Source organism: Austrofundulus limnaeus, unplaced genomic scaffold (genome assembly GCF_001266775.1).
Source record: "Austrofundulus limnaeus strain Quisiro unplaced genomic scaffold, Austrofundulus_limnaeus-1.0 Scaffold34, whole genome shotgun sequence".
Taxonomy (NCBI): domain Eukaryota; kingdom Metazoa; phylum Chordata; class Actinopteri; order Cyprinodontiformes; family Rivulidae; genus Austrofundulus; species Austrofundulus limnaeus.
The window spans coordinates 2218652-2230508 of NW_013952436.1; the positions used below are offsets into that span (position 1 = coordinate 2218652).

Sequence of the window (11857 nt, forward strand, 5' to 3'; positions counted from 1 at the left end):
ATCTTAGTTTCTTAGCCAACAACTATTCAAATATGCAAAATAGAATCAGTAATSAGCAGATTATTTCTATTTGAACTAAATGAAAACAGAAAAGGTTAATTAACCTTTTCTGTTTTCATTTAATTGTATTGTACTCCTTGCTTCAGCACCTTTACAATTGAAAGTACGTCTGTAATTTCTCATATCATTTTAAGTTAAAAAAAACATTTGTTATACGTTGTATTTGACTGAGGATTAATACTTTTTAACCTTAAGTCAGCTTGATACAACATTTATACACGATGAACTGAGAAAACTGGCGAACCACTTTCCCTTTCAAACAGAAACTTATTCTGATTCAGTTGATTTAGTTGCTGAAAAATAAAAAGATAAATCTCCCACATGCTGGACTTTTTTGATACAGCTCAGAAATTAAAAATGTTTATTCCTTAAAAACAGAAAAATGTACAATTTTCATCCGTCTCTTTAAACCAGGTGTGTATATATAGTAATCATTACATACAGTAAATGATTTAACTTTTCAGATATACAGTWTGTGAAGTCCCTGTTTATGTCCACCCGGACTGTATATTTGTGAAAACTGAGGAGTTGTGTTGTAGTTCTCAGTTTCACCGAGAGGGGGCGCAGCTGGACCGTGTGGTCACCAGACTGAGTCTGTGACAGCATGGAGGACCTCCTTCAMTGTGGTAAAGTTGTAAACAGATTCTTTTGGAAACTTTTCCAGGATTTTTTACTTGATTTCCTGTTTGGACAAGCTGTAATTTAAAAAAAAAAGTCTCCCATAGTCTATTGAAATATCACACGTGTTTTATAACCAGCCAGGCACAAAGAAAACAATATATTGTCAGGTGTTTAGATTTACTCAAAACATATTTTAGATTTTGTTTACAGTCATTTAAATTCACAAATGAATTCTGATTTCATTTGTTTTATTTAAACATTTAAATGAATTAAAAATGCAATTAAATGGTCATTACTACCTTTATTACTATGTAATTACGTGGTAATTAGGGTACATTTTTACAATGTAATTGTCTGCAGTAATGTAGCACTTACCTGGTAATGTATTACAATTCACTATGTAACACCTAATAAGTAGTGGGTAATTTGGACAGTTTTAAAGTTATATTTTATTGCAATTAACCACTAACCCCAAATTTTAGTTGCATTCTTTTGTTTATAAATATAGTGTTGAGTTACTATTGAATAGTAATTTGATTGTAGTTACCCATTAAAGGTAGTTTTTTCTTTTGTACCCTAATTACCACGTAATTACATGGTAATGAGGTAGTAATTGCATTTAATTACATTTTTATTACCTTGTAATTACATAGTAATAAGTGTACCGTAAAAGAAAGCGTTACCAAAAAATCATCTACAAGCAAAATCAGCCAAGTGTCAGAAACTGACATTTGTTTTCTGCTGGTGCATCATCCTCATCATGTAGGTGGCTGTATTTGTGTCTAGTTTGCTAACTTTTAAAACAATGCATTTAGCTGTTAAATAAATAAAGTCATTATCATGTGTGGACTAGGTCCAAACTGTGCTCAGTATCTGATAGTTTTATAAAACTGTGTTGCTTAAAATGTTTTAACATCAGTTTTAGAAATTTACATCATACATTGGCATTCTAATAGATAAAAATCATAAATGTTTGTGGGTTTCACAAATAACTTTGCCCAATTGCATTTTTATTTTATTTGTATTTATTTATTGAATTAAGGTCTAATATACAATAACAGTATATTCAAATGAAAAAAAAGTTTAAATTCACACAGTTCATGTGCTGGAAAAAGAAAATGATACCATATTAGATTATAATAATGTTATTTTTGGGGGGTAAAATCAAAATAAGTCAAAAATGAACATGTGGAACTCTGATGTCTGTGAGCTAACTGCTGCTCTTCTATCTTAATAATTTTACTAATTCCTCAACYTTACGTCCTTAGATTTTGTACAGTGCCCTGAGATGATGTTTGTTGTTTCTGCCTCCATCATCTGCCAGCCCTGACCTTGAATGGGCCAGTCAGGTACTATGTTCCCAGACCATTGGCCCAGTCTGCCCCTGTGTGTCAGAAGGAGCAGAGGAGGAGTGACTGGGGAGGAGTCCTGCAGGAGTTTATAAAACCCGCCGCTCCTTCACACTGCTCCTCCACTCAGGCAGAGACGCTCCAACAACACCAGGAGGTCCGGAACAGGCGGAATAAACCCATTGAAACACCCGAAACTTAAGAATAAACACCAGAGAAAGAGTTGGACTATTTAGAGAGAACGGAATACAACACCTGGTTGATCAATAAAAAAAGGAAGTTTTTTTTTTTTTTTTACTGGAACTTTTGACATCATGAGGATTTTCACTGCTGTGTTCTTGCTTCTTCAGGTCTTGGGTGAGTGAATTAAACTTCTATACATTGCACCAATAATATTTTTTTTATTTAATGTGCCTCCCTGCTTGTTGTTTGCCTTTTTATTTGAACTTTAAATCTTTAAAAGCAACCCTTTTTTCATGATGCTAATAGGCTGCAGTATGGGAGCTAACAGGGTCATCTCTCTATTTTAGAGCATCACGCTTTATGTAACCGGATACATTTATTTTTAACTCATATTCTTGCCTGACATTAGCTAAGAGTCTGTGTATGCATCTGGGGTGTGTGTTTGAAACCCCCAAATGTTTTGGGAAATACCTGCTCCGAAACACTGGGYCAGATTTCTCCTTTAGTTGGACTTTAACTCCCACCTGAAACACTTCTGTGTCAAACATGCCCAAACATGCCCAGAGCTCCACCTCCACTCAGGCCAGCTGTCCTGAGGAGTTTCTGCTCTGGTGCATCAACGCATTTATGTAGGTGTTTAAACGCTTCTTTTTTTCCTCTTCTCCAGCCGTGTCCAGGTTGGCGAGCGGCGCTGCGGTCGACAGGCCTGAGAACAAACGACACACATCTGTTTTCAACCTCCTGGAAACGACCAGGAGCCAGAGGAGGGTGAAGGAGGACGAGGAGAGCGTGAGCACGCCGACTGCCACCTATAGTCAGGAAGAGGAGGATGAAGACTACTACGACTACGAGCCTGACTATGAGATGTCTGGCGACTATGACACTCACATGCCACGAGGTGAGGTTTCTAAACGGATCCCCTGGTTGATCTTTTTTTCTTCTTTGAATTTTCGCTTCGCAGCAGAGGATAACTGTTCATTGTTGGTTGGTTTTAGTCGCCATGTCGAGCAAACCCAAAAACCCGTCCTCCATCCTGGAGGCCGAGACCACGGAAGGAAAGAAGAAGAGAAAGAGGAAGGGGAAAGGCCTGGGGAGGAAGAGGAATCCCTGCCTGAAGAAGTATAAGGATTTCTGCATCCACGGTACCTGCCAGTACCTGAGGGACATCCGCGCCCCGTCTTGCGTGTGAGTATCAGAGCCGAACGCGTGCCCCAGCGCCGTCGCCGCCACGCGACAACGTACTAATCGCCTCTCTTACGGCTTCCCAGGTGCCACCCAAATTACTCTGGTGAAAGGTGTCATCTCTTCACGCTGCCCGTGCAGTCCCCAGAGGGCTACAGCAGGACCACGGCTCTGGCCGTRATAGCGGTGGTGTTGTCGTCCGTCTGCCTCACGATCATCGGACTGTTGTTGATGCTCAGGTGAGTCCAGCTCACAGACCAAACATGGCGACATATTAGGAGTTGAACSGGTCCAAGCCTTTTCTTTCCTCTTCTTCATTTTAGGTTTTATAAACGAGGAGCGTACGACGTCGAGAGCGAAGAGAAGGTCAAACTAGGATTGGCGTCCACCCATTGAAGAGGCGAGAGAAGGTCAGTAGTCTAATCTCATTTTTTATTTCAGTCCCAGTATTTTAGCCCTTAATTCAAATCACAAGAGGTACAGATTACAACGTCTCACAACAAGTCAAAATATTTGTTTACAACTCCTTGTAAAATGTCTATTAATGTCATATAACTAGTTATCAAAAAACTTTGGACTACAATGTTTATTTTCTAGTTCAGAGCTTTTGAGGTGAGGTTTTGTGACGAGGTTTGATGGCTCTTTGACCTACTTCACTTCAGAGAAATGGGAACTATTCTGCCGGGAGCAACAACATGACAGTTAGTCCGAGCATAAAATAAATTATCGGTTTCTTAAAACATCTTTCATCTCAAAGATTTCAAGAGCTCATGCAGACGTTATTTTATAAACCTTCACAACACTGTCAATTTTGCATTACACTGTAGTTCCAGTACAAATGTTGTATTCCTGCTGGAAGTGCAACACGAAGCATCAAAAGTCCTCCAACAAAGCTGCACTTGTAGATAGCCAAGAAAAAATTCTGTAAATACCTTTAAAGTAAAGTTTACGGTAACGTAAAGTTTAAGYCGTTGTATGAAGTGATATAAAACGTTTGAGACTCAAGTTGTTTTAAGATGGCAGTAATTCACGGACTGGCCCGTCAGTTTGGTCAAAATTAATCTCCTTCAAACTGAAGTCTATCAAAGAGTATCAAAGGTGTAAAAGTTTGTAAAGTAGAAAGAACTGCTTATGGGAATTTGGAGACGATGGTTGTTTCATCTAATCTGGTCTTTGGTTCACTCACATGAGCCTTCAGCTCAATCTGGTGAGGTTTAAAGTGAGGTCAATGAAAGAGCTGTCTACAACAGGCAACATACTAAATGTTTAGAACCTTTCACCCTCAACAGATCTAAATATCTCTATAAAARGAAAAGATGATGCAGGAACCTCAAAACTAGACATTGCAATGGTTGATACTGCTTAAAATGAAAAAAATCCTCTTTGAAGGGTCAAGAATTGGGACACCCCTCCAACTCAGTCATGTAGGGCTAAGTGTTGGGGGTGAACAAAGTAATCAGTTTGTGCCTCAGTAAAACAAGTTTTCACTCACAATTTCTGTTTATTTCCTCCCATCAGGCAAAAAATGCAGGAATCCTACCTCAAACTGGAAGAAYAAAAAAAAGCCGTACCGAAGGTCCCGGAGGAAACAAGCATGTATGTTTTAAAGATGGAAGAAGAGAGGGGGGCGCACCTGCCCAGAGGTCTCCCAGATGGAGATTGGGCATCGGACAGTGTTCAGGCCGCCGTGGAAATGGAATACGTGTCTCAGATGGACTGGAGATGTGACGACGAGCGCAGAGGAACAACGTCTCCGTCCCGCTTCTTGACCGCGTGAAGGGAGAACGTTTCAAACAGAACTGAAATGTTTTTATCAGCAATAATAGCTCAACTGAATTTTTTTCTTGCAAGAGAAATTTTATACTTTACTGTACAAGCCTTTTTTTTTGCGTGTGTATAGTAAAAGTTATATTTATAAGTTTAATTTATTTATTTAAGATAACGGTATTTATGGAAAGTTTTATTTTCCATTATTGTTACAGGTTTTTTTTTTTTTTTTGTATTTCTTGATGGATAATATTTATTTATGAAACCGAAACACAAGCTCCCTCAGTTCTTTAGTATTTCATGAACTTTTCTGAAATCCTTTCAGTTTAATTTTGGCAAAATGATCCACAGCACTGTGATTACTAATTTTATCTCTGATTAGACTTTTGTTGTTGTTGTTGTTGTTGTTGTTGTTGTTGTTGTTGTTGTTGTTAAAATAAGAGCAGTGCTTTGGAGAAATGCCTAAACTGTTCAGAACAACCAGTATTTTTGAGTTCAGACCGTTGTTTAAAGGCACATAAGAGTTAGTAATAAGGGAGGGATGCATCCAGATCTCCCATGTTTTCATCCTGCAGGCTCAGGGATTTTAGGCCAGAAAATGTTGTCTTTAAAAAAAAAAAAAACATGTCATCCTGGGTCTTAACAGTTCACTGCACTGGTTTTATAGGCTGCAAAATCAGTTTCTGCATCCGTATTTTTTCTTTTTTTAATTTGTCAATGCGGAGTCAAATATCCATCACACTGTAGCAGGTCTTGATGTGAAGAGGTGGATGAGTTGTAATGAAAAGAAAGGTTCAAGCTGTTAACAAACAAAATGTGAATTTAAGTGGTCTATCCTTTCAAGTCCTGACCTGCGATTCTGAAGTGATATTTTTCATTATTCAGAACAAAATAAATGGACATTATCCTTATTTCTGACTCTTGTTTCTCAATTTATTCCATCTCATGGCACAAACAGGCGTTTGGATATCACGCTGTTCCAGACATTAACCGGAGAGCCAAATGTTTCTACGCACCTCACTGAGGTCAACTTTATTTTTGCTCTTTTGTTGGCTTCCTGAGTTAATGCCTGTCTGGATAATGATCACACCAGTTTGTTCTTTTGTCTCATTTCAGGAGCTGTAATTATAGTAAACATAATATTTTTATTTCCTGTGTCTCTGACGCAGAAGCAACCCTGATTACCCAAAGCACCTGTATCCGGGTCTGTTCCGTCATAAAGCTTTTTTATGTTTCATTCTGGTTATCTTTAGATGCAGTAAATTAATATGCTCCTCTGAGGGCTTTCCCTTCGGACCACATGGGAAATGAAGACATGATCTGTTTCATGTGTTGACAGTGATGTCATTGGTTTCACTGAGAGAGATCAATCACAGAGAGCAGCCGGTCCTTATTTACCGTCTGTGTGTGAGAACAGATGTGAGGTGTGTGTGAGCTAGGGAACACCTGACACTCAGCCACAACACAGCAGCACACCATTACTCACACAGCCAACAGATGTCACCTTCAAAGGCACCACCACCGGTTRAACATCAAGAGACCCAAACCAGACCAGGGGTTCAGAGAGACCGCATTCAACAAAACACCGACAGCAACAATGCTGTCATCTACACACGGGTTTGAAACGACGTAGGGACCATCAAAAACACACAGCTGGATTCAAACGTTGGTCATTCCTTGAAGTCACCTCCTACACGGATGTCGTTACGCCGGCACTGCTTCTGTGTGTTAAAGTAATGTCTCAGCCTTGACTCTGTGTGGGTTACAGAGGTTAACCCAACTATAACAGGCAAAAATCCACAGGAAAAAAAAAAGCCACAAGTGTGCTTTGTCTTCAAGGCTGTTTGATTCCCATACTTTCTATTTATAATGAATAAACAAGATGCCAAGCTGGGTGACAGTTGTTAAAGACAGATGTTCTGCTAAACCAAGGGTGTAGTTCCTGATTCTGGACTTAACTTTCCTCATAGCATTCGTTGAGAAACTGAGAAGTATAGTTGCCCATTTTCAGGAAGAATTATGTAGACAGTAAGAGTTTCTCAATAATAAAAAATGACAAGAAAAGATAACATSACATCGCAATCCAGCGATGCTTCTGAGATTCTGAAGTGACATTTAGTGTGAATAACTGTTCATTATCTATTGTAGATAGTTTTATAAACTGCCTCAATTAAAAATAATGTTTATCTTTGACCTGACTGATGAGCTAACAGCTCATTTAAATGTAGCCAAGGTCAGTGTGCATGGAGTCACCACTGTGTTCCCCGGTACAATGCTTGCACTGTAATCCAGTTAAGAGTGGGCATATTGATACTAATGATACCAAGATGAGAATCATCAGATCAGTACAAGCATGATGAGATTAATTATTTTGTTTACACTTTATTTGATCACTACTGACTTCACAAATGAAGTGAAAAATGAAGTCAGTAGTGAAGAATCTCCAAATTGTTTGGAGTTAGTCCTTGGTTCTCMACTTAATGCCAGCATGCAGAGGAAGTTATTTTTGTTGACATTTTTATATTTATACTATTGTTACATTGTTTTTTTTAATTATTGTTTTGCACTGGTGACTTTTTCTTGAAACAGCTGTGTGTAGTATAAGGCAATAGGGGAATTATTTGATTAGTTTGTACTATTACAGTGTTTTATTTTGCTGTAGTTAGTAAATACAAAACATTTTTATTTGCCTAAAATCTTCATCCTGTGTTTTATTACATAATTGACAAATTAAAGGCAAAATGCCCACCCCTAAATTCAATACTTTTTTCATTCACATTAACACACATTTGATTTCATGAACTTCATTACTAACTCAGGGAGAGTATATGTACTGGGACATATAGGTATCATGAAACATATGTACCTGAGAACAGAGGTACTATAAAACATAAATACCCAGGAAGATAGGCACCGGGAAACATAGATACAATGAAACATAAGTACTGGGAAASAAAGGCACCATGAAACATAGGTACTGGGGAACATAAGTACTATGAAACATAAGTATRGAGAAACATAGGTACCATGAAACMTAGGTACCTGGAAAGATATGTATTGGGAAGATAGGTAATGGGAAACATAAACATAGGTACACAGGAAGATAGGTATTGGGAACATAAGTACTATGAAACATACAGTAAGTATAATGAGAAACATAGGTACCATGAAACAAAGTTACCTGGGAAGATAGGTACCGGGAAACCTAGGTACCATAGGTACCATGAAATATATGTACCGGGGAACATAAGTACCATAAAACATATGTACCAGGAAGATAGGTACCAGAAAACATAGGTACTGGGGAAACATAGGTACCGGGGAACATWCACAAGTACACTCARAGAGTGGATAATTTTAAATTATTTGTGGTAATACATGCCAACATTATTTTAAAAAACTTTATACTATTGTTAACTTAGAGTTACTTACCTGTACATATGGTTCTGTGGTAATTTGCAAGCATAAATGGTGTCTATCTACAGATTGGTGTACTACCAGCAGTCATTTTTTTAATACAACTTTTTTACCAGAATAATGTAATGCAAAGTTAACAATTGTGTAAAGCTTTAAAAAAAACATGTTTAAATTTAAATATCTTTAAATAGCTGTTTTGAGACAGCAGCAAAATACTTTGATCCTGATGATTCAATGCTCCTCAAATTAGCCGCTCGTTAATTCTGTCAGAATTAAACTCTGTTTCTTCAAACGGAGGTTGTTCTAAACAGTAATAGTTATTTAAACTTTTCACTGGAACTCACATTAAAATGTCTGAACTAGCCTTTTATGGATGTACATGTTTTGCATGTGTGATAGAAGCTAGTCATATTCAGTAGTAGAGCCATTTAATCCTGGTTTCTCAATGTCAAGTAGCAGAGCACACAGAAATAGTGCCGTGCAGTCACGCTCACATTGCTGCTATTCCCGGGCCTGATAGGCACCGTAGGCCCAGAACGCTGAGAGAGAGGAGGGAGTTCACCGCTTGTTGTTTCACAAGGTGGCACAGAGCCAGGAAATAATGTCCAGCCCGATGATATCCTATTTTCCTGTGAGGTTTTCCCTCGCTTTCTGAGTGTTTTCCAGCATTCTGGGAGAGACTCCAAAGGGATATCGCCACAGTTTCAGAAGGCATTTCTGCACAGGTTATACAAAAGAAATCATTGAAATGTGCAAAAATGTCTCCTGTACCAGGTTCCTGTGGGAAATAACCAATATCCCTAATATTTCTAATTGGCCTTGTGTTGTTTGTCTTAAAAGCGTTTGTACTTTAGTTTGGCTCGTATTCTCGTATTTTAGGGCAGCTCCACAAGTTAAAGCAGGTAAAAAAAAAACAAGAGTGTAGAATTACCACTGCTAATTAATGAAACTTTACGATAAAACACATTTCAATCATGCCTCTTTTTACTAGCTGATCTCAATCTATTGGCAAAGTGATAGATTGCCATATTGCTCAAGTTTTCAATCTTGCTGAATTGGATTGCATCAGTGTGAAGATGGTGAGTTTGTTATGAAAGGTGCTTCCTGCCCTGCTGAGAAGCAACAATAGGCTGTTTCCACACTTACATGGAAATGCGCACGCCAACACTTGGAAATGCAATCATGCAGTCTTACCGGATCTTGTAAGCAGGAACACGTTATTAGCTGGAACCAACAAATGTATGAGTGGAGCACGCAGTTTCATATTTAAGAAGGTATAAATAAATGAAATTGAGTTTGTACGTGTGTTTCTATGATGCCGGCACAAATTKTGATCAGCCGTTATGACTGTAGAGTCAAAGCCAAGGCCTTAAGTCCAACATTGGCGCACCACTTGTGCCTGATTGATGAGGTGACGATGGAAACAGGGACACCAAAATGCAGCAATGGATGAGTGCGTCGTACACCATCTCTGACAACTACGGAGGACAGCCTGCAGGGGAGGAGTGGTGGGGGGTCGACAGGGATGAGTGGTCAAAAAGGTAATAACAGAAAAAAWGATGAACAGAGGGTGGCTGGAGATGGGGTCAAGGTGAGAACTTCTGTTTAGGAGGTGCTGACTTGTCTTCACCCATGTGTGGACAAAACCAGCTTTAAGTGTCAGAGATGGCTGTCACTACCCATCATGGCTCCCATTCTCCCCTTCAGATCCGCCTCTCGTTTTCTTTTCCTGTCGTTTCCTGTCTCACCTTTCTTTGACCTTCTTATACCCCTGAAAGGAAGACATACCCAAAGGCAGAGTAACTGTGAAGAAACTCCCCCTRAAAAAATCGTAAGTGAAACAACAGAGGGCTGCCAAAAGCCACAAACATCAGGCAATGATTTCATTCCTCATTCCTGTAGAAGATGTTTAGTTTCTGACCAACATCCCTCATTTGTTAACTGAAAAACACTCATTTAATGACTCATGGCTGCCACTCCATCAATAGGAGCCACCTATTTAAACCACAAACAACATTTTCCTGACCAGTGTACCAGGAGGGAAATTAAACAAATGTTGCCTTTTTTCCCAGAGAAAGACTAAACTTTGTCTGTTAGTCCTTAATTAAATAAACTCTCTCCAGGTCCACCAAGGAGCAAAGAGTGTTATTGATTTTTGCATCTAAGTCAGCAAGAAAAACAAATAATCACATTTCCTAAAGTGTTTTTAAGTAAAAATATTGCGGCAGTTTTTACTTTTTAGATCTAAGTAAACATGCTAAAAAACTGCAAAAACACTTCTGTATTAGTTCTCTTCTGAAAAGTTTTAAATATGAACGATGAATTAAAGAACTGCCTTCAGTTAGCTTTTTCTGCCAACAGCTGTTTTTCAGTGTTTTTCATTATCTGTGGATTTTATAGTGTTTACAGTTTTGCTCTGATCATTTTTTTAGTTTACTTAGACATTTTCTAAAAAAAAATCATCTTTTTATTTATCATTTCTAAAAATGTACTTATGATCATGGCACCATTTCTACAAAATATTTTCGTCTGCACAAAAATTGACCTAAATCACTCTGGTTACAATACCGGGTCTATGTGTTTGTGTTGATGAGTTTGATTAGTTGTAAATGCATAAAGACTTTGGTCTCTGGAAACATTAGAGATTTCATGATGCTGATTGTAAAAGAAAAGGAACACGTTAACATTGCTCAGATTGCAATCACAGTATCAAGACAAGACTGCAAAAAACAATGGGCCTCATGCAAGAACCATTCGTACGCACAGATTTGTTTTTAAATTGTGCGTACGAGTGATTTAGGAGAATTTGTGGCATTCACCAATGTTTTCGTATTCTACGATTTTTTTCAGATACGAACACGAGTGGTCCAGACCTGTCGTATATTTTACGAGCAGTCAGTCTGCTGTTATCCAGACGGATTTTCCTCCCTAATAACTTCAAATTTTGTTAATTTGAAGATATTTTGAGTTGAAAATAAATTACACTCCATAATTATGTTGACAATAGGCTATTCTTCTTGAATTAGAGTTATAATTTTAAATGTAATAATTTAGACTAATAATAAAAATTCTACGTCCGGCCGGCTTATCCAGGATCGGGTCGCGGGGGCAGCAGGAGAGACCCCGCTCTCCCCAGCGACACTTTCCAGCTCGTCCTGGGGGACACCGACACGTTCCCAGGCCAGAGGGGATACATAATCCCTCCAGCGAGTCCTGGATTTTCTCCAAAGTGCCAGACTTATTTTGAAAATATTTTAAAATTTGCTTATTTCAAACCC

General features: G+C 38.4%; 1 protein-coding gene across 1 annotated transcript; it reads left to right on the forward strand.

The window, feature by feature from the left end:
• The first annotated feature begins 2053 nt into the window (after positions 1-2053).
• hbegfa (heparin-binding EGF-like growth factor a) lies at positions 2054-6073 on the forward strand. The gene is made up of 6 exons (XM_014006130.1): positions 2054-2387; positions 2881-3111; positions 3209-3398; positions 3482-3634; positions 3719-3805; positions 4914-6073. Exons 1-5 carry the CDS (start codon positions 2345-2347, stop codon positions 3789-3791), a joined length of 690 nt encoding a protein of 229 aa, XP_013861584.1. The 5' UTR covers positions 2054-2344; the 3' UTR covers positions 3792-3805; positions 4914-6073.
• The last annotated feature ends 5784 nt before the right edge of the window (positions 6074-11857 follow it).